The 25,592-nt window shown below is 40.4% G+C and overlaps 1 protein-coding gene across 1 annotated transcript in view; it reads right to left on the bottom strand.

Moving 5' to 3' along the window:
* Window positions 1–566: 566 nt before the first annotated feature.
* The window catches only part of LOC115847330 (V-type proton ATPase subunit S1-like protein), a 56,378-nt gene continuing 31,352 nt past the window's right edge, over window positions 567–25,592 (bottom strand). The window contains 8 exon segments of the mRNA XM_030847055.2: window positions 567–1,346; window positions 6,494–6,657; window positions 9,817–9,908; window positions 17,607–17,909; window positions 17,911–17,980; window positions 17,983–18,070; window positions 18,072–18,083; window positions 22,500–22,740. Coding sequence (XP_030702915.2) covers window positions 17,801–17,909; window positions 17,911–17,980; window positions 17,983–18,070; window positions 18,072–18,083; window positions 22,500–22,740 — 520 coding nt within the window. The 3' untranslated portion in view covers window positions 567–1,346; window positions 6,494–6,657; window positions 9,817–9,908; window positions 17,607–17,800.

Here is a 25,592-nt window from a genome sequence, read left to right as displayed (position 1 = left end):
CCATAGAAACAGAAAATATTTTCCATTTTCCAAACCAGAAAACCAGTAGGAAAGAAAAACCCTTGGTTCTGAGATTGTAAAAGCTGGTTCAGAGAACATCTGCTGCCTTCTAAAGAATATATTATGGAGGACACAATCTCTTTGTCTCAATGGACATCTCCCAAAGTCTATGCAGCAAAACCCCCAAAAAGCTGTGAGTGTGAGGACACAGTGCAGGGGTCTAATTCAGTTTCTATTTTGACATTCAAACAAAGAAATGTAGCTGTTTGGGAGAACTCTCCTGACTACAAAGGAACCATCTGGGACTAATTATGATATCCAGGCTTATTTAAAACCATCATTTCATTTGTATTTTGAGTTTCTCGTGTAGTTAATTAAGGTTTCCCCTATCCCTACCATACCATAATCATACACACACACATACACACACACACACAAAGCTTTTGCAGAGTTGTGTAAGGATTACCGCTATGAATAGCAGTGAGTTACAAAATTCTCCAGGACTTTTAATTTATTTATTTATCAATTTATTTATTTTATTTTTATTTATTTTTGGCTGCATTGGGTCTTTGTTGCTGCACACGGGCTTTCTCTTGTTGCAGCAAGCGGGGGCTACACTTTGTTGTGGTGTGCAGGCTTCTCATTGGGGTGGCTTCTCTTGTTACGGAGCACAGGCTTCAGTAGTTGTGGCACGCAGGCTTCAGTAGTTGTGGTTCATGGGCTCTAGAGCGCAGGCTCAGTAGTTGTGGTGCATGGGCTTAGTTGCTCCACAGCATATGGGATCTTCCTGGACCAGGGATGGAACCCATGTCCCCTGCATTGGCAGGCAGATTCTTAACCACTGTGCCACCAGGAAAGTCCTCCAGGACTTTTTAAAACTGGAAGTCATTTTCCAAGTCTTCTTTAACGGATAACAATAATAGTTCCAGCAATAATACTTCCAGAACAAATTAGTGGTTTACATCATTAGAGCATTACATCTGGACACCACAAATGCAATGCACTCTTGTCCCTACAAGTGTATGAGCTTTTGCATTCAAGAAACACTCCAGATCCAGAAAAAGTGAGACCCTGCCCCTCCAGTCTATTGAAAACCCTTGTGGGAGCCATGAGGCCATAAAGAGTTTATATATCATCTCCTTCTCTCAAATAGTCAGAGACTGAACCAGATAAAATAAATCCTTTCTCTTGCAGGCTACTGGCCAGATGTAGAAGGCTCTGTGGTAGCATTCTTCCTTCCCATTCAGCTATATTTCAAATCTTCCCTTTCTGAGAGAATAGCTTCAAAGAGGCTTCAGAATTCTCTAAAATCCTTTTACTTCTTTTTTTCAGTTACAAACTGAAAACTGAATTTGGAAAGGAGGTAACATGAGTTTCGGTGTATGATTATCTTTTAAATCATAAGGAAAGACAAGACACCTTACTAAAGGAACAGAAAGACTGTCATCCTCTTTTCCTATAGTTTCCTTTTCCCACAAAAGAGCCATAGTCAACATGCTGAGAAAAATCTAATGATCATGAGATTTGTGAATAAGTTTTTTGATTCTACCCTTCTTTCCTGCTGGCCATTTCTCTACCCCAGAGTCTGGTGAACCAGGAGAAGGAGGGAAAAGAACAACTTGACTACTTGTGGATCTCTGGCAAAAGGTTTAATGTAGGACAAGGTTCAACCTAATTTCTAAAATAAATTTTTCAAATATTACTGGTACAAACTCTGTCTGTTCCCCATTACCATAGATACCAGGAATTAACTGTAATTTTGCTTCCATTTGATTCCCCGTAGGGACAAAACCACAGTTTTAATGCCAACACATGCACATTCTAACATTACAGTAAACGTTTTTCTGACGCATTTACAGATTCACAAAAAAAAGAGAGATAAACTGAAACATTTGGCTAAGGCTTAGTTACTTTGCTGAGAATCAGTAATATTTCAGAAAGTGGTACAATGTTGAAATTACAAAATCCATTCTTTAAAAACCCTCAGGTTAGAGTTTGAGTTACTAGAAAAAGAAAGAAATGCAAATTGTTTATTGTTTTCACATGTACAGTAAATTCAGAAAATTGTACTTCTTTCAAGAACCATATGGTAGAGAGAGACTTTCTTTTCATCAGGGGTGGTTTTGCTTATTGTGCCAAGAGCTAAAAAGATGTTTTTAATAACCAAAGCCAGTTTGTCATACAATCTGTCTGGATCTTGCTTGTAAGAGATGAAGATCCCTTGGGTAGGAAATAGAGGGTGATGGGGGAGTTGTCTGAGATAGAAAAGTTGTGCAAGAAACACAATCCAAAGGGAAGATCTTTAACTCATGGTTGATCGAAAAACTGGTTTGCATATTTCACTGCGGAACCATGGGAGGTTACTGAGGCTCCTTTCGTAAATGTAACCATGTTCTTCATGAGGGGGAATGTGACAATGAATTGAATGCTGAAAACATGTCCCCTAAATACCCAAGTTTGGTGCAAGTGAAGAATTCACCCAACAACAGTCTGAGAGGGCCTGAGAGAGAAGATGACTGCTCTTTGAAAATGACTTTGAATCAAAAAAAGGCCAGAACCCTGCCTCAGAGGCTAGGAAAAAAGCATTCTTAGGAATTAGAGTGATCCTGGGAGGATCACACAGATGTGTTTCCCCAGACCTGTGTTTAAAAAAAGGACACATCAAAAACTAGTGCCAGACCATTTTAAAGTGTTCATGGTTCATGATGAAATAAGAAAATTAAGGAAAGTGTAGTGCATTTTTCATAAAGTTAAATAAGCTCACTGTAAAGGTCAGTTCTTTATTATAAGAGTATATCCTTCCTACAGTTCTCAAGTTAAAATATGCTTCAATATATTACATTGAACCACAGGAAATTGCCAATATTCAACTGTTTTTGACCTACAAAAATGGCAATTTCCTTGGTTTCAATCTAACATTAAATGATGATGATTGGATATGGGAGCTTATAATGGCTTTCTGTGGCAAAATATAGACCTGGTAACCATATGTCAGTACCCAGATTTATTTTTGAAAATTTTCTATTCCATAAAATCCATATAACTATAAATTGCTATTAGAGAGTGTCTCGATCAGCAGGCTTCTAGATTTTGACTACTGTAAAATAAAACAAAACAAAACACAATTTTTTTTAAAAAAGGAAAGCAGACCCAGATGCTGAGTAGAATGTTAAGGACACTGGAAGCTAGCTTCATAGGAAGGAGAGGCTGGAAGTCCTGAGTCTTGGGACACCAGGAGCATCATAAAGACATATGAGGAAGGACTCAGGGCTAAGAAAGACTTTCCAAGCCCTGCCCCAGCCTGATCAGGAAAGGAGATTGCTGATAATTGTCATTCATATTCCTCCAATGGAAGGATGCAGAAGTTGATCCTCCACTGGAAAGCAAAGGTAAAAATCTATTTGGTAACTTGGTAAAAAAGGAGTTCCAGAAAGTAAGGTGTAGTTCCTGCCAGTAGTAGAGATTAAGAATATTAATGCAGTCCTCTGGTTCTTACAAAAGATACCTGCCCAATGTCAAAAAAGTGGGAAGCAGCCTCATAGCACAGGGAGATCAGCTCAGTGCTTTGTGACCATCTAGAGGGGTGGGATAGGGTGGGTGGGAGGGAGATGCAAGAGGGAGGAGATATGGGGACATATGTATATGTATAGCTGGTTCACTTTGTTATAAAGCAGAAAATAACACACCGTTGCAAAGCAATTATACTCCAATAAAGATGTTTAAAAAAATAATTTAAAAAAATGTGTTTTTTTAAAAGCAAAAAAAAAGGGTATCTTTATTGGCCTTGCCAACCACCACTCAAGCATAACTGACTGGCCCACAGTGGACCAAATAGGATTCTCTCTGAATGGGAATTTGAATTTATGGAAGGTGAGCTAGAAGGTCCTGAGGACTGGAGTCTGAGCCTGCTATTTTGGAATGGGCACAATGAAGCTATGTGCAAGCAGAGAAGTGAAGAGAGAAAAAGTGAAGCAAACATACAGAAGCGATGAGAGATCTTGAGAAAGAAGTGGAAAAAACAAGGCAGAAAAAGTAGCTCGCTTGGTTCCAAACTATATTCCAGTTCTAGGGCCAGTCACTCAAGAAGACCTAGCTGGGTCTTGGGATCCAGATACTTGGAATCCATGAGATACCCCTGAGACTAATTTTCCTTTACTTAAGCCAGTGTGGGGGAGTTTCTGAGTCCTGTAAAGAAAAGATTCCAGTTGAATTGTAAAGTGATCCATTTAGTGGGAGAAGAAACTGGATTATAATCAGAACTACCTGAGAGTAATAGCAACCTGCCTATATATTCCTCCTTTTATATCTCTTCTCTTCCATATATGGTTCACCCTTTGCCTTTTTTTTCCTCTTATGTGGCAGGTGTGATAATTCAGCAGTGCATGTAACTTGTAATTTGGAAATGCTTCTAACCTTGATGACAAGTCAATAAACTTTGGCTGCATAACAAACCACTCCAAGCCATAGTGGCTGAAAACAACCAAATTTTAGCCATAATTCTGCAGGTGGGCAATTAGGTTGACTTCAGCTTGGCAGTTCTTCAGGTCTCAGCCAGGCTCACTAGACATCTGCGGTCAGCGGCTGGGACAGCTCGGCACTGGCTAGTTTAGGGTGACCTCTGCTCAGATGGCTTCTCTCGCTTCCAGGTGGTCTCTCGCCCTCTAGCAAGCTTTGCCCCCGTGATTATTTACTTGGCAGATGAGCAGTGTTCCAGGAGAACAGGTAGATCCTTGGGCTCAGAATCGACCCAGCAACACTTCTGCTGCATTCCAAAATAAATCATCAGGCTAGCCCAGATTCAAATGCTGGGGAAATATACTCCACCTCTTAAGGTAAGCAACTGCACAGTTACATCACAAGGGATGCAGATAAAGAGAAGGGAATAATAGTGGCCATTTTGCAAAAAGTCCACCACAGGTGGCCTCCCAGGCCTAGGGTAGGGTCTATTAACAAAAGAGATGTGGAATGGTGCTTAGTCCATCTCTGCCCTAAGGCCCCAGAAGAAAAGCTATTTTCCATTTCCCTACTGGCTTCCTCCTGTTATATACAGAGTCATAGGATGGAGAGGACCAAATTCAGGGCGTGGGCTCACAAAGCCGAACTGTGGACTGGGATGGTTGCAAGCCTGAAGCCTAGAGTCTGGAAAGCCTTAGACAGCTGTTTTTAATAGTCTAAGAGAAGACTCTAGCCAAAGAACAGCACTGCAAACTCTGTCAGGGTGGAGATGGTGCATTGTGACCATGGCAATTTAAAAGTATCTCTTTAGGGACTTCTGTGGTGGCACAGTGGTTAAGAATCCGCCTGCCAATACAGGGGACATGGGTTCGAGCCCTGGTCCGGGAATATGCCACGTGGAGCAACTAAGCCTGTGTGCCGCAACTACTGAGCCCGCATGCCACAACTACTGAAGCCCACGCACCTAGAGCCTGTACTCTGCAACAAGAGAAGCCACGGCAATGATAAGCCCGTGCATCACAACAAAGAGTGGTCCCTGCTCGCTGCAACTAGAGAAAGCCCACATGCAGCAACAAAGACCCAGTGCAGCCATAAATAAATAAATAAATAAATAAATAAATAAATAAAAATAAAATGCCAGCACCAAAATGAAAAAAAAAAAAAGTATCTCTTTAACTATAAACTTCCAGTTATAAGATGAATAAGTTCTGGGGATCTAATGTACATGTTTATTATAACTAATAATACTGTATTGTATACTTGAAAGTTGCTAAGTGATTGCATCTTCAGTGATCTCACCACAAAAAAGATATGGTAATTATGCTACAACAGGAAACATTAATGGACACTTGGGGATAAGCAATAAGCAGTCAGAAAATGCCCTGCATGTAGACTGGCATTTACCTGAAGTAATTTGAAAGACTCCAAATTTCCCAGAATTAGCTTGCCACAAAACTGAAATTTTTCATCGTTAGAGTAACTCCTTCTGTGACTTAGAGTCTGCAAGAAACCACTATAGAAATATAAATGTGTTTCAGATATATTTGAAAATAGAAGTCACGGATTCAATAACAATTTATCATTTTTCTATTAGAGTTCAAATCCTGAGCAAAAGAAGAATTTTAAAGGCTTGATGAAAAAAAGTTGATGGGACAGAGGAAGAACTCAGGAACCTCAGGTAGCCAGGGGGTTACATAAAGACACAGGGTACAGAAGGGGTAGAAAGAAGAGTCTTGCAATGACTTTGTGTCCTTCAATAGTTTGCCTGGAGCCAGTCTTGTGGAGAATGATGGAGACTGGGAAGGGGAGGAGGAGTGCACAGGGAGGGAGAGGACTCTACCCAGACACTTGGCCTTTCCTTTTGGGTCCAGTTTCATGTCAAGATTTCCTACTGCTACTGTGACAAATCACCACAAACTTAGTGGCTTAAAACTCATATTTATTATCTTATAGTTCTGGAGGTCAGAAGTCCTAAAATCAAGGTGACAGCAGGGTGGTATTCCTTCTAGAGCCTCTACAGGAGAATTTATTTCCTTACCTTTTCCACTTCTTAAGGCCACTTGCATTCTTTGGTTCATGGCTCCTTCCTTGTATCACTCCAGCCTCCACTTCCATTGTCACATCCATATCCTATTCTCTGATTGTCTCTCTCCTGTCTCCCTCTTTCTCTTATAAGAACTTTGGCAGTTACATTGGGTCCACCTGGATAAAAGAGAGTAAGTTCCCCATCTCAAGACCCTTAACTTAATCACATCTGCAAAGTCCCTTTTGCCACGAAAGCTAACACATTCACAGATTCCAGGGGTTCGGACATGGACAGCTTCGTGGAAGGGGCATTATTCTGTTCACCCCAGGGTCCATATCAAACACACACACCAAGAGTTTAGGAATTATATATCCTTCCCCTAGAAGTAAGTATAATTAGGAGTAATGAGAAACAAAAGCTGAAATCCTGGGAGATTGTGCATAAAGAGTCAGCTTGAAGTGTCAGTGATGGATAAGGATGTTGTATGCAGCCTTGCTCTTAGTGAATCACAATGAAAACCCTTAGGATTTTGAAGCAGAACCACGCTATCCTGTGCAAATAACTACTCTTCTTTTGAGAAACAGCTTTTGGCTTTCTACTTGACCTTAGTAGACCTGAACACTTGACCATGGGCCACCAAGTTACCATGTGACCTGAGGTGCCCATCATGAAGTAGATAGTCTGACTCACCAAGCCCATAAAGCTAGGCATGTACAGTTGCGGCATTCCATCATCAAGTAAAAGTGGTAGATAGAAAGCAGGCTCAATAAGGTCTTGAAGGCACAAGTCAGCTGCATGAGAAAGTTGCCGAGATGCCCATGCCCCCACTCTTGTTAACTGCCTTCTCTCTCAACCCACACCTATGGCCTTGTGGGGAGTTCTCTATGAACAGTTAACTGAAAAAGAAAAAACTCAGGCTTGGTTTACAAATGGTTCTACTTAATATGTGCAGGCAGAACCTGAAAATGGGTGGCTATAGCACTATAGCCCTATGCTGGGATGGCCTTCATGAACCATGGTAAAGGGAAATCCTCCCTGTAGACAGAACTTTGAATGATGTACCTAGCTGTTCATTTTTCCTGGTAGGAAAATTAACCAGAGGTATGGGTCTACAGTAATTCTTGAGGTATGGTTAATGGTTTGGCTGGGTGGTCGAGGAATTAGATGAAACACAATTGGAAAATTGGTAACATAAAGATCTGGAGAAGTATTGGATAAACATCTCTAAATGGGCACAGAATGCAAAATGTTTTGTGTCCCATGTGTATGCTCACCAAAGTGTGACCTCAACAGAGAGGGATTTTAATAGTTGAGTGGATAGAATGAGATATTCTGGGACTGTCGGTGAACTTCTTTCTCTATCTACTTCTGTTATTGTCAAATGGACTCAAATATAATGGCCATATTGGCAGGGATAGAGGTAATGCATGAACCTACTAAAATGGACTTCTACTCATCAAGGCTTATCTGAATACAGCACTGCCAAGTACTCAATCTTTCAGCAGCAGAGACCAAAACTGAGCCCCTAAAATGTCACCATTCCCTAGGGACAATCAGCCAGATACCTGATGGTGGACTGATTACATTACCACTTCTGTCATGAAAGGAGCTGCACTTTGTTCTCACTGGATAAGCACTTACCATAGGCATGGATTTCTCTTCCCTGCCCACAATGCTTCTGCCATTGTCTGTGGCCTTACAGAATTCCTTATCCACCATCATGGTATAATACAGCATTGCTTCCAGCCAAGCATTTCACAGCAAATGAAGTGCAACCAATAGGCCCATCCCCATGGAATTCACTGGTCTTCCCATGATGCTCATCATCCTGAAGTAGCTGACTTGATAGAACAATGGAATGGCTTTTTGAACACTCAGTTATAGTGCCAGATAGTTGACAGTACCTTTCAAAGCTATGGCAATATGGACCAGGAGGTAGTTTATAACCTGACAACAAATGTACAGTCCTGTTTCTCCCATAACCAGGATTCATGAATCTAGGAATCAAGGAATAGAAATAGGAATAGCAGCTCTCACTAATACCTCTAGTGATTGACTAACAAAGTGTTTGCTTTCCATCCCTGCAACTTTAGGCTCGGCTGATTTGGAGGCTGTAGTTCCCCAAAGAGCAATGCTTTCAGCAAGAGACAAAACAGTGATTCCATTAACCGGAAATTGAGACTTTCACATAGCCACTTTGGGGTCCTTATGTCTATGAATTGACTGGCAAAAGAAAAGGGTTACTGTGGGCAATTTTGTCCAGAGGACATTTGTAACGTCTAGAGACATTTTTTGTTGTTGTTGTCATAATTGCAGGAGGAGAGTGAACTAGTACCTGGTGGTTAGACGTCAAGGATGTGGCTAAACATCGTACAATGCACAGAACAGCCCACTACAACAAAGAATTATCTAGCCCAAAATGCCAATAGTATGGAAATCCTGGATTGCTCAAATCATCCTGGTGATTGATCCTCACTATCAAGAGGAAATTGGATTGCTACTGTACAGTGGGGGCAGAGGGAAACGCTGGGAGCCTTTCAGCATTCCTTTGTTATGTGATTAAAGTCAATGGAAAACTAAAACAAGTCAATTCATGCAAGACTACTAATGGTCCAGAAACTTCAGGAATAAATGTTTAGGTTACCTCACCAGGAGAGGAACTCCAACCAGCAGAAGAAGGCAATTATAAATACCAGCTAGACCATGTAACTAAGTGCAGAAATGAGAAGTATCGTAGTTGTATTTCTTCCTTATTTTGACATGAATTTATCATATCAAAATACTATACACTAAACAAATACTTTTATTTTCTTTTCTACTCCCATTTCCTGAGCAACTAACATAAGATATCTGGATAATTGTTAACCTTATATTTCAGTATTTAAGTTACAGGATAACAAAGGGGGAGTTTGAATAACTTAAGAATGAACATTATCAAAAACACAAAAGGGAATTAGTATCCACTTAGGGGGGAAAGGGTTAGCATATTTTCAGTTGTACGTAGGGTAGTTGTATCAGGTTAGGCAGAAGTATGACTTTGTTAATGTATTTATTTTTAAAATAAGTATAGTTTACAGAGATGTATATGGGTGGCAAGGTGACAATGGGCAGACTATGGTGGTTTTGTAATACCTCAGTATACCTAGGCTGAACCATGTTTCCTAGCATTCTCTTCTCTGTATGTTTCTGGTTATGGTGAACCATATCTGAGAGACCTATTTGCATGAGATTTAGAAGGTGGAAGTGAAGCAGCAGCCATATTATATTTAACCTTCAAAAGGTGGAGTCAGGTACATTTTTAGCTCAAGCACATTATCATTGATCTGCTGGTTTACCTTGTTGGCCACAGGGCAGCACCCAGACCTGCAGCTGCTCCACCTTCTCCTGGGATCCTCCTTCAACATCTTCCTGAGACATTTGTTTAGCTCTGTAAAAAAGGGCACTATTTTATAAAGATGAAGGCAGTGAAAACTGACACAGGTCCCAGTTCATTCTCATGATCCTGGCTCCTCTTCGTGGATTCTAGCTTGTCCTTGCTCTCCCCCACTTTACATCCATCTTCCCTTCCCAATTGTTTGCTATGCAGACTTCAAGCTTTAGCATGTGACATGAATACAACATGCCTAGAGAGACTATTTAACCAGCATCCACAGTTGTGTATAATGTCAAATCTCTGTAAAAATCCCATACACACACACACACACACACACACACACACACACAATTTATACAGGTCTCTTCCATGGCCCTAGAAAGGTCCTTAGCATTACATTCTCAGAAAGTATGTTTTTGAAAAAGTTGTAAAAATAAACTATTTCAAACTCAGTCAACTCTTAAATTTTTTGTTATTGTTTTCTCTAAATAGATAATCACCTTTATGCCTAATTTATATTTATAATTTTATATTCATTTTCCTAAAGAGGGTCTTCTAAATAGTGCTTCAAAATCTGCATCTGTCCCTGCAGAGGTTTTCCTGCACTCGAGGTCAGTTCAGAATTGATCTCCCTGAAACCAAATCAGAAAACCCTTTTGCAGCTGCAGGGTGAAGTAGATGCAAACTGCAAACAAATGGAGAAGGCTGGCAAGTCCTGAGTTCTAACCACAAGGCATTTAAACATGAAGTGAACTCATTTCAGTCTGCATTAAGGAAAACATCACTGTAAGAAGGGGCTGTAATGGAAAATCAGGCTCAGTCTTGGGAACATGCACATCCTCAACAAGAAGAGGGATGGAATCGAGGGCACAGGAGCTGCAGAAAGGGGGGAAAGACTAATTAAGGTTAGAACATTTAATCCAAATCTCCACAAGCATAATCTCCTTGTCCTTGGATCCTCCAAAAAGCAGAAAAATTTGTAACACATAAAGAGATTTTCAAAACTCATTGAAATGATTCATTGAAGTAGGAACAAGAGTATGCCTTGTTTAAGGAGAAGAACTGAGACTACTGAGTAGGTTTCTAAATCCAATGCCTCACATAAATGTGACAACAAACTCTTAAGGCCAAAGATGAGCTTTGCTCAGAATGCCATTGCTGGATAAAAATGAACACTTTATCACTGTAATAGGGTTGGAAATAAAATTTAGCTTCTTAAAAACTGTGATAATATGCATTCTACAGTTAAGCATTTTACTAAGAACACAAAAATTTCTTTGCTTCATATTTCCTAAGCTTTTCTGTGATAACTTTTGAAGAGCTAGTATGCATCTTTTACAGCCTAAACATATAGACTTTTTAAACACCTTTCAAGTTTTTTTAACATTGTAAAACCACATTCATCTTACATATGTACCAGATGGATGGATAAAGGAAAGAGAGAGAGTGATGGGTCAATAAATGAAGAGATGTTATTTTAAACCTGACTGCAGTTTAATCCAGGTAGATTAAAAAGAAAGAATTCTGAAGAGGGAGAAAGGCTCTTTGCCTTAAGAGCTACACCATATATCATTCCCTAACTTTCAGCAAAAGTCTGTGACACTCGTGTCAATGTCAGACAGCAGCTCCAGGAACTGAGAGCAATGGGAGAAGGTGAGGCCACCGAGGGGGTGTCTGAAAATCAAAAGAGGCAAGGAATCAGAACTAGGAGAAACAACAAGAATACAAGTCACTACTGCTCATGCCACAAATCCACCCTCCTGCTGAATTCCCAGCTATCTTGGGGAACAGACTTATTTCTCATATTAAGGAGACTCAAGCCACTCTATTAGGAGAGTAAACTAAAGGATGATTCCAGAGGGTTTGGGGACATCCAGGTGGCCACCATCAGGGTTACATGTGTTACAAAATAATAAACATTAGAACAACTAAATTTGACTACCAACATTTGTCCTATTTGTCCTTCATAAAATATCAGAAGGTCCAAAGCACATTTTAAATTCCATTTATTTGGAACTAGAGGTTTTGCTCTTTCGGTCCTTATAAAATGTTGTTGATCTCATCTCAGTAACTGAAAGTATCATATAGCAAACACTGCAAGTTCTACCATAAAAAGAGGAATCTGAAATAAAGACAGATTGTCCCAAAGAGTTACAGGAAAACTGGATCTGTTCATTTCATTACCGTCTAACTCTTAAAGGTGAGGTCATGAAAACCACAAGCAGGGATAGAGACAGAAGGGACAACTGTTCAGTATTCTCCCTGGAAGGCTGTTCCTTCTATGTGTCTCCACTGAAGAAGCACAAGTACCTTCTCCACCCCATCCCCAGAAGAAAATCTGTAACACAGAGGACCTTGTTCCACCAATTTTCTCCCCTCTCTGGAGTATATATTTTTAACCTTTCTCTACACCCTGGACTCTATATCCTTCCTTCCAGTCCAGGGGTTCCCAACTATAGAGGCAATCAACTTTATGGGGTGCCCATACAACTTGTTGGCAATGATTGTTTATACTATTTGCATAAATCAGAGAATAGTCAAGGGCTGCCCTATAATAACACACTCTCACATTCCAATATGCTTTTTTAAGTAAGAAAGCCTCAGTTTGTTACCTGGAAATTGTCTGTAGCCTGTAGCTACCTATTTCTGTTACCCATGGACCTTTATGCAGCAGGGATCTCAGAAGACTACCAGGCTATAGGGCCCTGAAAATTGGTGCACAGAGTAACAACATGTGGGTATGTCTATGGGAGAGTATTACACATGTGAACATCATCATTCATAATGTCACAGGAGGCAAAAAAAAAAAAAAAAATCCACCACAACCTCAGAACTGCTAACTTACCCTACAACATAACTCAAGTTTCTTCTATCTTACTAAAATGTTTAAAATTCTTTCTGAAAAACTGCTAGCTATAAAAAATTGCAACAAATAAATTTTAATTTTTCTAAACCTCTGTATAAGTCTGATTCCCAACAGGAAGCAGGCACCCTCAAAATAGGATAATTTAAGGAGGGTTTATTTACAAAGAAAACATTACGCAGGTCCCAGTAGGGTACGGGAGATCCATAAGGGACAATGCAGTAACCTGGGGCTACTATCAATGGCGTTGTTACCACCTCTGAGCTCAAAGAGACAAGGGAATAAGAAATTACTGAAAGCCAGGAGAGAGTCATGTGTAGGAGGCCATGTTAAAAGAGGCAGTGCCCTTCAGACAAGGGATACAACCAGTCCAAGGTATTCCCTCCAGGAGAAAACTGGGGCAATAAATACCCAGAGTATCTCTAATCTTTTTCCATGAAGTTTGATGTTCATCAATGACCTCCTATTGATCAATCCAAGGAATAAACACTTCTTAAGTTCTTTTCTTACTTGATCTGTCTCCAGAATTTGACATAACTGACTACTCCCCTCATCCTGGAAGCCTTTTTCCCTTTAATTTCTAAGACAATGTCCTTTTCTTGGTTTGCCTTCTTTCTTCTCCGATTGCTCCTACTCTAGCTCCTTTACAGAGTTCTCTTTCTCATCCTACTCTGTAAATAATGGCATTCCCCAGAGATCCATTATCAAACTACCCTTTCTCCTTGGCTGATCTCGTTCATTTCTCCATCACCACTACCACCTTGTTTTCAACCTTCCCCCTATGACCACTACTGCTTGTCTTAGTTTGGGTTTCCTGAGAAGCAGATCCCAAGACAAGGATTTGAATGCAAGCAGTTTATTTTGGAGGTGATGCCAGGAAACATCATTAGGGAAACAGGAAAGTAAGACAGGGCAAAGAAGGGAGTTAATAAAATGAACATTATCAAGCAAAGATGCCCCAATGGGCAAAAGAGCATAGTTTTTGAGGAGCTCCAGGAAATGGTGTAAACACTCTAGTTATTCCAGTCAAGGGGAAAATGAGCTGGGGTATTTATACACAACTCCTGAGAGTCATTATATGAAGGTTACTCCCAGGGGACATTAATTCCTCAGCACTTCCAGCCTGCCATGAACACAGGCAGAGCAGCCTCTGAGGGCAGTTACTGAAGAAGGAGAGATGGGCCAAGATGCACTGAAATGGTAAGGTGCAAAGGTGGACACTGACAGCAGCTACTACACTTCCAAATTTCTATTTCTAGTCCAGACCTCTTCATTGTACCCCATATTCATACATTCAACCACCTACTTGGACCTCTACTACAGGACCTGCCTAGAGGAATCTCCCATTTCCCACTCCCACCCTCACCTGTTTCTCCCTGATTGCAGAGATCGGCATCACCTTCCACCAGCACCCAAAATAAGTTATCTACCAGTTATTTCTGACTTGCCACCTGGTCACTATGTCTTATTGAACCAACCTCTGAATCCTCCAAAATCCTCTCAATGGCCTCTCCATTAACTCAAGTCATGATTCTAAGTCTTTACTTGAGCACAGTGATCTGTTTCCTCTCTCCATTTCCAGCTGCATCTCTCTTTCACTCTCCAAATACATTGTATTGCCAACCCATATACATGTATCTATCATGTTCCCTGCACATGATAAGGTCCAATCTTTGCATATGTGTTTCCTTCTGCCATATGTGTCCTTTTCCATGTTACCTGTCTGGTTAACTGCTACTCATGTCAAACGTCACTTTCTTTGCCATATTTTTCCAGACCTCCCAGGAAGACAGACATCTCTTAGGCTGTGCTCCTGCATCACTAACAATTACAGGACAATAATCACATATATACTAGGTTAATAATAAAAGTACCCATGGGAATAGTGTCAGTTCTTTACCTAAAAGTCAGAACATACCAGAAGTGATACAAAAAGACAGATACCTGATGGATAAACATAAAATTGTTCATAATATTCAACATTAGATACGAAGACCAAAGACCTTCTTTTAATAGGTCTCTTCTTCAGTCAAGGGCTCTCTTCTTAAGTCATGAACAGACTCAGCTCCGAGTCCACCATGATGGCTCAAGTAAGGTCTTTTTTACACCAGAACTAGATCATTTATTATTATTATTAAGATAAATAAGTATTCCAATGGACTGTCTAGACAAATCTACCATAGAATACCATTAATAAACATAACTAATCTGATTAACACTCCACTCTTCAGCCCCTTAAGGCTGCTCTGCTGCTATTTGACCCCTGCCACTCCAGGATCCCAGCTTCCCTATGAGACTAAGTGGAATCCTTAGTTCAAGGATAGCACCTCTTACCTTCACCCATAGACTACAGAGGACAGTTACTGGAACACTTTTCAAAAATGCTGATACCATGTTCCCAATGTGTTTCTCAGTGCTATGACAAAAGGAGTATCCTCTGGTCCTTCACAGAGGAAAATAGTTATAAGGATGGAGAACAGGTTATACATGATAAATCCATTCCTATATCCCAATTTTCTAAGTTTAAATTTTTTTTTTCTCCATAGTATACCAAGAAATTTCTGGCCTATTTTATTTTGTGTCTGTCACTGTTGAGTTTCAGATTGTAAGCAACCAACTGAGGAAACTGTTAGAAATACTCCCAGCTGCTCAAACCACCACAATTAATCCAAAATCTGGTAAGAGAACCTATCTCAAAAGATTCAGCCTGATCTAAAATTATACACCTCACTCTCTGAGCTAGCACCTCCAGAATCCATTCACAAATATATTCCCCAAGTCTTATGCTGCATAAATTAGCAAAACCTTGCAATTTTATTCTCCCATATTTAACTTTGCAATTGGTTCCCTGGAATATGCTAGAATATGACACTAATTGTCTAGAGGCATTGAGGAAAATGGGCAAGGTAACTGTCTCTGATGAGGTCATCACAGGACCTTCAAGCAAGGCAAGAATCATTTTATCTCAGAGAGGATGTTTCTGCTAGCAAGAAAAACTTAATGGAGTTTGGGATTCAATATACCTTAAGTCGTCTAAACTCTCCCAACAGTTACCATTCCTATTTCAGTCTCCTTCTATTTTGAAACAAATGTTCTCATGTATATGTAAGAGACCTGGCAAGGCTGTGAATTCCACATGCAATGCAGTTTACCAATTTGCAGGATCAGACCTGTGTCTGATTTTCAACTATGTCAGCCCTTTGACAAGAGGTAAGAGATCCTTGCAGATCAGTTATAGAAACTCCCTGGATTTTTTTTAACCATGCCTTGAGCTGTGAATTTAAAATCCTGAGCTATCATTTTCTTTCTGTAAACCCTCCAGCACAGCTAGAAAGAGCTAGCCTACCTTACAGGATTACCACCATACCTAAGGTGACTATATACCCCAGTTTGCCTGGAGCCATCCCGTTTACGTCTGTTATCTTAGAATGGTCAATGACATTCACTTTTACTTTCAAGTGTCCCAGCTTGAACAGTAAATTATGTTGACCCTTCATGTACTTACAGCCTCTCACAGCAACCATTTATACCACCAGTGGACACTCAAAGCAACCACAATGAATATTTCTTTATGGAATGGCATGGGCTCTCAGTTTCCATCCTCTAATGCTAACAAAGTCCCCTATAATTTTAAGCTAAACAGAGTCAGATAATCAATCCTAGATTCCCATTTTCTTGAGGGTGTGCTCCCTGCAACCATCTTTGCTACAAATAAGTACATAAATTAAGATTCTTAGTTGCAGGCTATAGAATCTGCTCCAGGTATTAAAACAGAAAGGATGTAAATCAAATACACTTCAATTAAAAAAAACAAAAAGGAATTCACTACAGACTAATAGGAGCTTACAGAATTCTGAGAATCTACATTCACAGCCAAGAATACTGCAGCCAAAAGAAATGTCCAACATGAGACTGTTTTATCAGAAATCCCAGAGTCATGATCAGTCACACCTGTCATCAAAGATGAGACCAGACTACAGACCCATCACCACAGCTGCCCAGAGGATCCAATTTCTCTGTGCATGACCCCCTATCTTGCATTGTTCTCAACTGCTTTCGAGGTTTTGTGCAGGATATCTTAGTAGAACCTAGCTCATGTGTGAAACCCTAGTTAGGGAAACGCAATGTAGTTTTTACACATAAGATCTCTTTAACACGGAAGTCATACTAGAGAAGCTTTGGTGAGGATGCAGAGTGAGCCTTTCTTCAGTATCTGCCAAGAACTGAAAAGGATTATGGGGAAATCCATGTGGAAGAAAATGGTGATAAGAAGATGAGTGGTGGTTCCAGAATTTCTTTAGGGAATGCTATCTCACTGGAAGGGGACTTGGAGATGTATTTGCATAGTAAGCAAATTGTTTTTATTTAGCTTAGCTGTTTAAGTGGTACCTAGGAGAGCTGATGGAAGTCTAAATCAGACACACGAGGCAAGTCTTGGCACCACAATGAAATAAGAAAGGTAAGATACTGCCAAGACTATTATTGCTCCTTCAGAAACTGAACTGGGCTGCCTCTGAATAGCAAAGAAAAAGACAAGAATGCCCTTGAATAAAGTGTTCCACCATATTGACAGGAGTCTTCCCTAAACAGTTCTGTGACAGAGAAAAAAAAGACTATTTTTTAAAACAAAATTGGGATATAACTTCTGAAAAATGCAAACTATGTTACAAAATACTTTAAATTCTGAACTTCCAGATAACCTTATATTTATCATTTCTATATTTATCACATCCAAACTGACAAAGGCAAGGAAGACCAAGTGTGTTTTCCCTTCTTTATATTGCATCATTCTTTTTTTGGGGGGGGGGTCCCTAACTTGAAATATTCTTTTACTTTCAAGACACCTTGGGGCAGCAATCATTTTTATCTCCGTGGGATTCCTGAGATACCTTTATCATTGCTCCAAGTCTATCTAAGAAGGCCAGTGGATGTTCCAAAATGTATTCTTTGCATGTATTTCCTTTAAAAAAAGAAAATCAAGCCTTTTGGTGAAAATCTTATATCACAAGTCAAACAGCACACAACAGGAACACCTCCTTTCAGAGCCTATCGTGGACTTCCTGAGGAAGAGGGACCTGTGCTGTTAAACATAAATTTTGCAGATCTGTTGGCTTCTCAGTTCATAGCATTCGACTCCCTGGCTCCTCAGCAGCTCCTTCTCTTCTGATGCATCTCGAGCTTTCAACTGGCTCGTGAGCCAGAGAGGCGATGAAATCATAGTGCCAGTCCAGATAGCACAGGTAGATGAGCATGTGCAGGGCAGGATCAGGGACATTGCCAGGCTGATTGGAATGGCTGGTGAGAAGGAAGAGGTGCAGTCTCGGGCCTTGGAAAACTGTCCCCCCTTTAATGGTAAAGCCTTGGATCTGTCAAGAGAAAAGAGCTGAAGTGACATACTCTTTCCTCTGAAAATCTGCTTCACAGTTGGGCTAGGGGTTCTAGAGCCCTAATCAGTCAAATTTAAATACTGGGGCCATACTTGCTGAATAATTTAAACACATTATCTAACAAATGTGAGTGTGCTCGTGGGGACAGTGAAACTTAATTTTAAATCAAGACTGACCCAGAAACTCTGGGATATATGGTTGTCATAATTAAGTGGCCAGAGAAATTCAAGGCTCTGAAATAAAACCTCTTTTATCTGATCCTTAGTTCACCTAAAACCACGTCTGTTGTCTCTAAAATTCAAAGCCTACTCAAAATTTTATGTGTTAATATAAATTTCGCAAAGAATAGTAATTCTCACTTTCTCTGCCTTTGATTCTGTTGACAGGAAGTAGATAGGAAGAGTCTTTTAAGGGAAGATATGATTCCCAGTGACGTAAAATATAGATAATAAAAGCTAACACTTATTGAAGATTTTTTTCTTTACATACCAGACACTGCCTTAACTCATTTAATACTTACAAGAGCCTATGAATAAGTTACTATTTTATCCTAATTTATGGATGAGGAAACAGGCACTGAAAAGTTAAGTAACTTGCCCAGAGTCACACAGTATTAAGTACAATGAAGCTGTAATTCAAACCTTAGCAGTCTGGTTTCAGAGGCACTTCTCAGTTTACAACTCCATAACTCCTGGTATATTGTGTCTCTTTTTCCCCCCATCACTAACTCTCCTTCTTTATCAGATGTACCATGCAGACTTGGTACTGTTTTTGGAAGACCTGTATACCACTTGCAGTCTGCTCAGAGAATTCAAAGAAAAGCTTTCTCATATGTGCAATGAAGTGATTTAATTACTTGGAACTAGGAGAGGTTCAAATCGACAACTGGCCCCATTATCTAAATACTATCACAATAAAGAAACAGGGAGTACAGAGTCTACAGAGTAATGATTCTAAATGAGAACAATCATTTGTAGAAGGCAGCTTCCACATTCAGCTAGCTTTTAGAATATAACCCTACAACTCATTCAGTCACCTAGTTGGTTTTAAAAGGGTACATCAGAAAATTGAATTATCCATGAATGCTTTACAGAGGATTCATTTTTAAGACTTAGGTGGGCACTTTACCATGTTTCCATGCTAAAATGATTGTAGCCACCCATCATACCGTAGACATTAGGGGCCTTGCTTGCCCAACTACCTGTGCTTAGACTGAACCAAAACAACTGCTGAAGGAGACTCTTGGCCTGGCTTTTAGGATACTTGGCCTGCCCACTCTATGAAGAGGCAAAGTGGCCTTCTCTTCAGGCACTAGCCTGAAGAGTCAAGCTCCTCAATGACAAAAGATGGCCTCATCTGATGCTACAACTCCAGCCAAAGAGAATGTCCTCACGCTGACTGCCACTTACCTCTTAAGACTTGACTGAGAACAATATCTGTGGAGGATGCCTGAGGGACACGTTGTCTATCCATGTTCTGGACTAGAGATTGTAAACACTCTGTATCCAGCCCACAGGTAAGTTTTGTTTGGCCCAGAGTTCTGAACATCCTGAAAACCTCCCCCAGGAATCTACATTTCTATCTTTAATTGAAAAGTCAGAAGATCCAGCAAGATTGGGCCTGCATTCCTATAAAGCAAAAATTAGCTGAAGTTTTATAAAATATACCTATTGTGATGCCGGCTACATTTTGCCAAAGTCCCCAGTTGGCCCACCTGAGGCATGTGAGCTTTCACCTGAGGCACCTGAGTTTGCCATGCATGTGACATCACTCTATACTTTATTCCTAGAATAAACCAGATAGATCAGCAAAGCTGTAGATGTGGAACGCAGCCTTTTGTATGCATACCTTAACCTCCATCACCACCAGCACTACCTCTTCCCTGGACTGGGCTTGATTCTGTATCTGTCCACATGAAGAGTGTTTTACAAGGTCCACCTCTGACACCCAGTGCTCTGTCCCCCATGAGGCTGCTGCTGAGGATGCTGTCACGCATTGCACAACACCAGGGATGAATGTGCTCCTCACAAGCACATTCTCAGTAGTCTTATGAACCCCATGAACACGTAAAGGGTGATTCTTTCTTATGCTGGCTGCTCAAGAGCTTCAGAGTGAAATTACTGTGCTGCTTCCAGTCAGGGCAGACAGATGGTCTCATGGTTTTGTGTACCAACTTCACTAGTGGTTTAGCTGATCTTTTCCTCCTTTTGTTTTCCTTAATCCCATGTCTTCCCATTTTTTGGTTTATACTTTTTATTGTAAAATACACATAAAATCTACCATCTTAACCATTTTTAGGTGTCCGGTTCAGGGGCATCAAGTACATTCACATCATTGTGCAACCGTCACCACCATCCATCTCCAAAACTCTTTTCATCTTGCAAAACTGACACTCTGTACCAATTAAACACGAACTCTCCAGTCCCCTCTTCCCCCAGCCCCTAGCAACTGCCATTCTACTTTCTGTCTTCAAATGTGACTACTCTAGTACCTCATACGTAGAATCATACAAATATTTGTCCTTTTGTGTCTGGTTTATTTCACTTAGCATAATACCCTCAAGGTTCATTCATGCTGTTGCATTTATCTGAATTTCCTTCCTTTCTAAGGCTAAATAATATTTCATTGTATGTGCATGATAGATTTTGTTTTCAGTCATCCACTGACAGACATTTGGGTTATGTCCATCTTTTGGCTGCTGTCAATAACGCTGCTATGAACATGGATGCACAAATATATGTGCATGTCTCTGTTTTCAATTCTTTTAGGTATATAATCGGAAGTGGAATTATTGAATCACATGGTAATTCTATGTTTAATTTTTTGAGGAACCACCATACGGTTTTCCATAGTGGCTGCACCATTTTACATTTCCACCAGCAATGTACAAGGGTTCTAATTTCTCCACATCCTTGCAATAGCTGTTATTTTCAGTTTGGGGGATTTTTTTTTTTTTTATAATGATCAACTTAATGGGTGTGAAGTGGTTTGCCCATTTTTCAAAGTTATTTTTCTTGAAGTATTTCTATAAGTCATTGTAAGTCATTTCTGGAACAAGGTAGAGATATAAATCAGTCAATTCATCTGTTAGGCAAGATTATGTGTGGATTATTCCTTGTTTTCATTATTACCTCCTCATTTCCCTTTCCACCTACTTCTCTTTTAAAAGTGTGAGAGAAATAGATATAATATATACTTTATAAATATTATATAAATATATATATATATTACATGTATTATAAATTGTCTTTGGAGCCAGTCCACAATTCAAATTCTGCCTCTACCAGTTACCAATTATATCACTTTGAACAATTATGTAATCATCAGAGTTTCAGTCATCTCATTTATAAAAGAGGGATAATAACAGCTATCTTGCAGCATTATGATAAGTTTTGAAGACAAAATATGTAAAATAACTACAACAGTGCCAACACACAAAGAGGACTCATAAGTATTAGTTATTGTTAATCCATGCCTAACACGGTCCTGGGTGTTGCCACATATATATTAGGCCATGAATTCTTTACATCCATAAAGATAGGTCAGAAATCGAGAGGGTGGAGTAACTTGCCCAAGTGGCTGATAAGTAATTCAAAACCATGTCTTTCGAACTCCAAAATGCGAACTCCTTCCCTACCCCAAACTACCTCACCACACTTCTCCAACCTGGGGGGAAGGGGAATAAATATATATTTATGTGGAAAAGATTGGGAAGAACCCATAAAAGGGACATGTAAAACCCTGCCTACTTCAGGGAGTTGGAAGAACAAGTTAAGCTTTTTTCACAGGTAAACAGGTCAGAGGAAGTTGACAGATGTCTCTCAGCCCGAGATTCTGTTGGTGAAAAGGAACTTCTTATGCCTCTATGCCTTTCCCCAAATACTTTCAAGAGGATCTTTAGGATATTTTTGACTCCCTGGCTGACAGTTCCATTCCTATGCTAAATGCCAAAGCTGTCACTCACACTTTAGATGTACTTCGTATCTGCCCTGATAGGATCACTGCTCCTCTCCCTGAAGGAAATAAAATAATTGTCCGACAATTCCTCTCCCCAGAAGGGCCTCTTGCTCCAGGAAGTGTCAGTCACTGGGCTCATGCCACAGCTTCACTCTGGCTTACATTGCTGGCATTCCTCACTGATAATTATGAGTGACTGGATAAACCTTTATATAAAAGAAAGTCCTTCTGGGGGGCAGGGGGATCACTGTGCAGGAAGAGGAAATACTTGATCCTATCCTATTTCATACCTTAGAAGATAAAGAACATAATTCATACCAATATAATTTTAAAGATATCTACTCCTCTCTTTTCCTTAAACATCTATGTTTTCAAACAAACAGAATTTCTTTGGCACCAAACACACAGGTGCATTGAGCATATGCTTTAGTTTATTACCTGGAAATCAACAAAAGTGACCTCCCACAGGCTTGACATATCATTGGTGTCGCTGGGCAACAAAAGGGCATCATACCACTGCAGGCTGCTGACGCGTTGGCAGTGGTAGGAGTAACTTGATGGAGCAAACATGCCAGTTGCATTAAAAGTTATTGGAATTGAATTATTGAAAATAACCTCGACTCGGTGCAAACTAAACCAGCTCTGGATGGACAATTTGTTGTAACTGGTAAGGGTGAATCTGACAATGATTATAAAACAGTATTACCCCCAAAGCACTTTTACATTTGCTGATGCAGGACACTGTTGACGAACAGTACAAGTGCGCCCTCTTTTGTCAGGTAGTAGAACTGGCTCAGAGAGAGGCTTTTACTTTCTAGTTCTGAACAAGAGCCTCCTGATGGGTGGGAATGAAAGCAAGTAACAGGAGAACGCCCCAAAGTGAGCAATACAAATTCCTACAAAAGGAAAAACACAAAAAGCTTGGGTATTTTTTCTTTTTTAAAATTAAAATAATTTTATTATTGCAAAAAAACTGAGAAAAACTAAATGGACAATAATATAGAAGTAGCTAAATAAATAATGGTCAAAAATAAAATAGCTCTTACTATGTGTCAAGCATCTCTCTAAATTCTTTATGTATATTTTATTTAATCTTCACTACAACACCATGAGATAGAGAATATTATTATCCTCATTTTGCAGATGAGGAATCTAAGACACAAAAGGGTTAAGTAACTAACTTGTGCAAGTTTACTCAGAGAGTAAGCACTGGAGCTGGGCTTAGAATCCCATCTGAGACCAGAGCCCTTACTCTTAGCCATTTTGGAATGGAATATTCTCTAGCAATAAAAAAGTTATAACATGCATATGTCATGATCACTTTTTTCATTAAAAATGTGTGACTGCATAGAAAAAAATTCTGGAAAGACAGATCAAAATGTTAATATGATTACCCACTTTGTTATACACCTGAAACTAACAACATTGTAAATCAACTATATTTCAATTTTTTTAAATGGAAAAAAGAAAAAGAAAGCAGCTGAGATCAGTATAGCTCAGGGTGAAAGCTTGGGTTTTGATCCTGGCTCTGCCCACCTGTAGGTTATGTTCCTGCTCCTTCTGGGAACAGCATCTTGGTGTGTATAGGGCTGACCCTCTCCCCTCTCAGTGGTCTCCCAGACCCTGTCAATCAGTGTATTGTGGCCCTTTAATCACTGTGATCGGTTTAGAGAGAGGCATATGCCCCAGGCTGGGTCAATAAGATGTAAGCTGTGCTACAACAGAGTTCTTTTATGTTGCTTAAGTGGATAACTGTCAGCTGGCCACCATCTTTCCAGCCTGAGAATGAAACTGACACAAGGACAGCAGAGCCAAGAGATGGAGAAAGATGCTGCCCTGGTGAGGTAAGTTAAGTGTCTGAAGCTAACACTTTCAATCCTATTAATCAGTTACCTTTTGACTTTATGCAGCCAAAAGAGTTCTCAGAAATACAGCTCTTATTAGTGGTATGGTAAGTGTTGTTAAACAACCCAACTGGGCCTTGCTTTCCTCATCTGTAAAATAGGTTGTGCTCGTTTAAATAGAATGCTCTGTGCTGGCCTGGTGTTATAAAACATTCGTTGTTATCTGGGACAGCCCCTGCTCACCCTGGGCTCCTGACTCAGATACAGAAAGGTTTTTTGAGGGATGCAATTGAGTCTGGCCATCCCCGCCCACTGCAACAAACCACCGAGAATGCTGAAGGCCAGAAGGATGGAGGTGGTGGACATCTCAGATCTGGACTCTGGAGTCAGCTGTTCCAGAGGGCAATGGGAGAGACAAGCCATTCCCAGAAAGGGCAGGCTGGCTCTGGATTCCCTGGAAGTGACTTCTGTTGTGCTCAGGGCTGGGGTGGAGCCCGCCACATTGTTTGCAGCCCTATTTCAGATAATGGCCTGAGATTGAGGCTGTTGTGACACAGCCTCAGTGCGGTGGGAACATTAATGCACCAACGGAACTGCTCGAAAAAATCCTTCCTGGTGAAAACACCGGGTCGTTTTGCCAAACAGCTGTCCAGCCCACAGGGTCTTTGGTTCTGTGTCTCTTGGCCCACTTGAGGGCAGGAATGGCACGCCCATGGGCCTGGGGGACATGAAACCCTCTGCCCTGGCCTCTCAAACCTGTGCTGGTTCCTGGAGCAGAGCCTGAGCAAGGATTTGTGGGCAAGTGATTTTTTAAGAAAATCCCAGGAGGACAGGAGAGGAAAGATGTGAAATAGGCGGAGGGAGGGGAGAACAAGTAAGGGCGTGCATCCAGCAGGGTCCCTGGAGGGCGACTTTGGCTCTGTCCTGCTGGGATATCTGGAAACGCCTGTTGGTTAGGGCTGCCCTGGGGGATGTCTGGCCCTCTGGTGGACATGCAGGCAAAGGGTGCTCCAGCAGCCCAGGAGAGCCCCTGGCAACCACACAGGGTGCCTGTTGTTAAACAAGGAGAGGGAGGGAGGGAAGTGGATGGAACAGCTCAGTGCCTACTTCTGTTCCTGCCCTTCCAAGTTGCTCTTTTAAAAGGATACGTTGGAAAAGTCAGACATAAAAGGTCATATGTTGTATGATCCCATTATATGAAATGTCCAGAACAGGCAAATCCAGAGATAGAAAGCAGACTGGTGGTTGCCAGGGGCTAGGAGGGGGAATGGGGAGTGACTGCTAAGGGGTAGGGAGTTTCCTTTTGGAGTGATAAAATGCTCTGGAACTACACAGAGGTGATGGTTGTACAATATTGTGAATGTACTAAGTGCCACAGACGTGAACACTTTAAAATTGTAACTTTTATGTTATGTAACTTTTACCACAATAAAAAAAAGTAAAAATAGAAAAAACAAATGTTAATTGTGATGACCAATGGTGGCTGGATTATGAATGATTTTCATTTTCTTTTTATAGCTCAGTATTTTCCAATCTTTCAGTTTTCAACAGATATATATATAACCTTGTCTTAGCTTGGGCTCCTACAGAAGTAGACCCTGAGACAAGGATGTGAATACAAGTATTTTGTGGAGGTGATCCCAAATTTATTGGGGAATTTAGTCATCCAAAAAACGTAGAATATCAT

The sequence above is a fragment of the Globicephala melas genome, chromosome 3 (genome assembly GCF_963455315.2).
Source record: "Globicephala melas chromosome 3, mGloMel1.2, whole genome shotgun sequence".
Taxonomy (NCBI): Eukaryota; Metazoa; Chordata; class Mammalia; order Artiodactyla; family Delphinidae; genus Globicephala; species Globicephala melas.
Note: the sequence above shows the minus strand (reverse complement) of the source record. Positions and strands in the feature narration are given on the sequence as shown.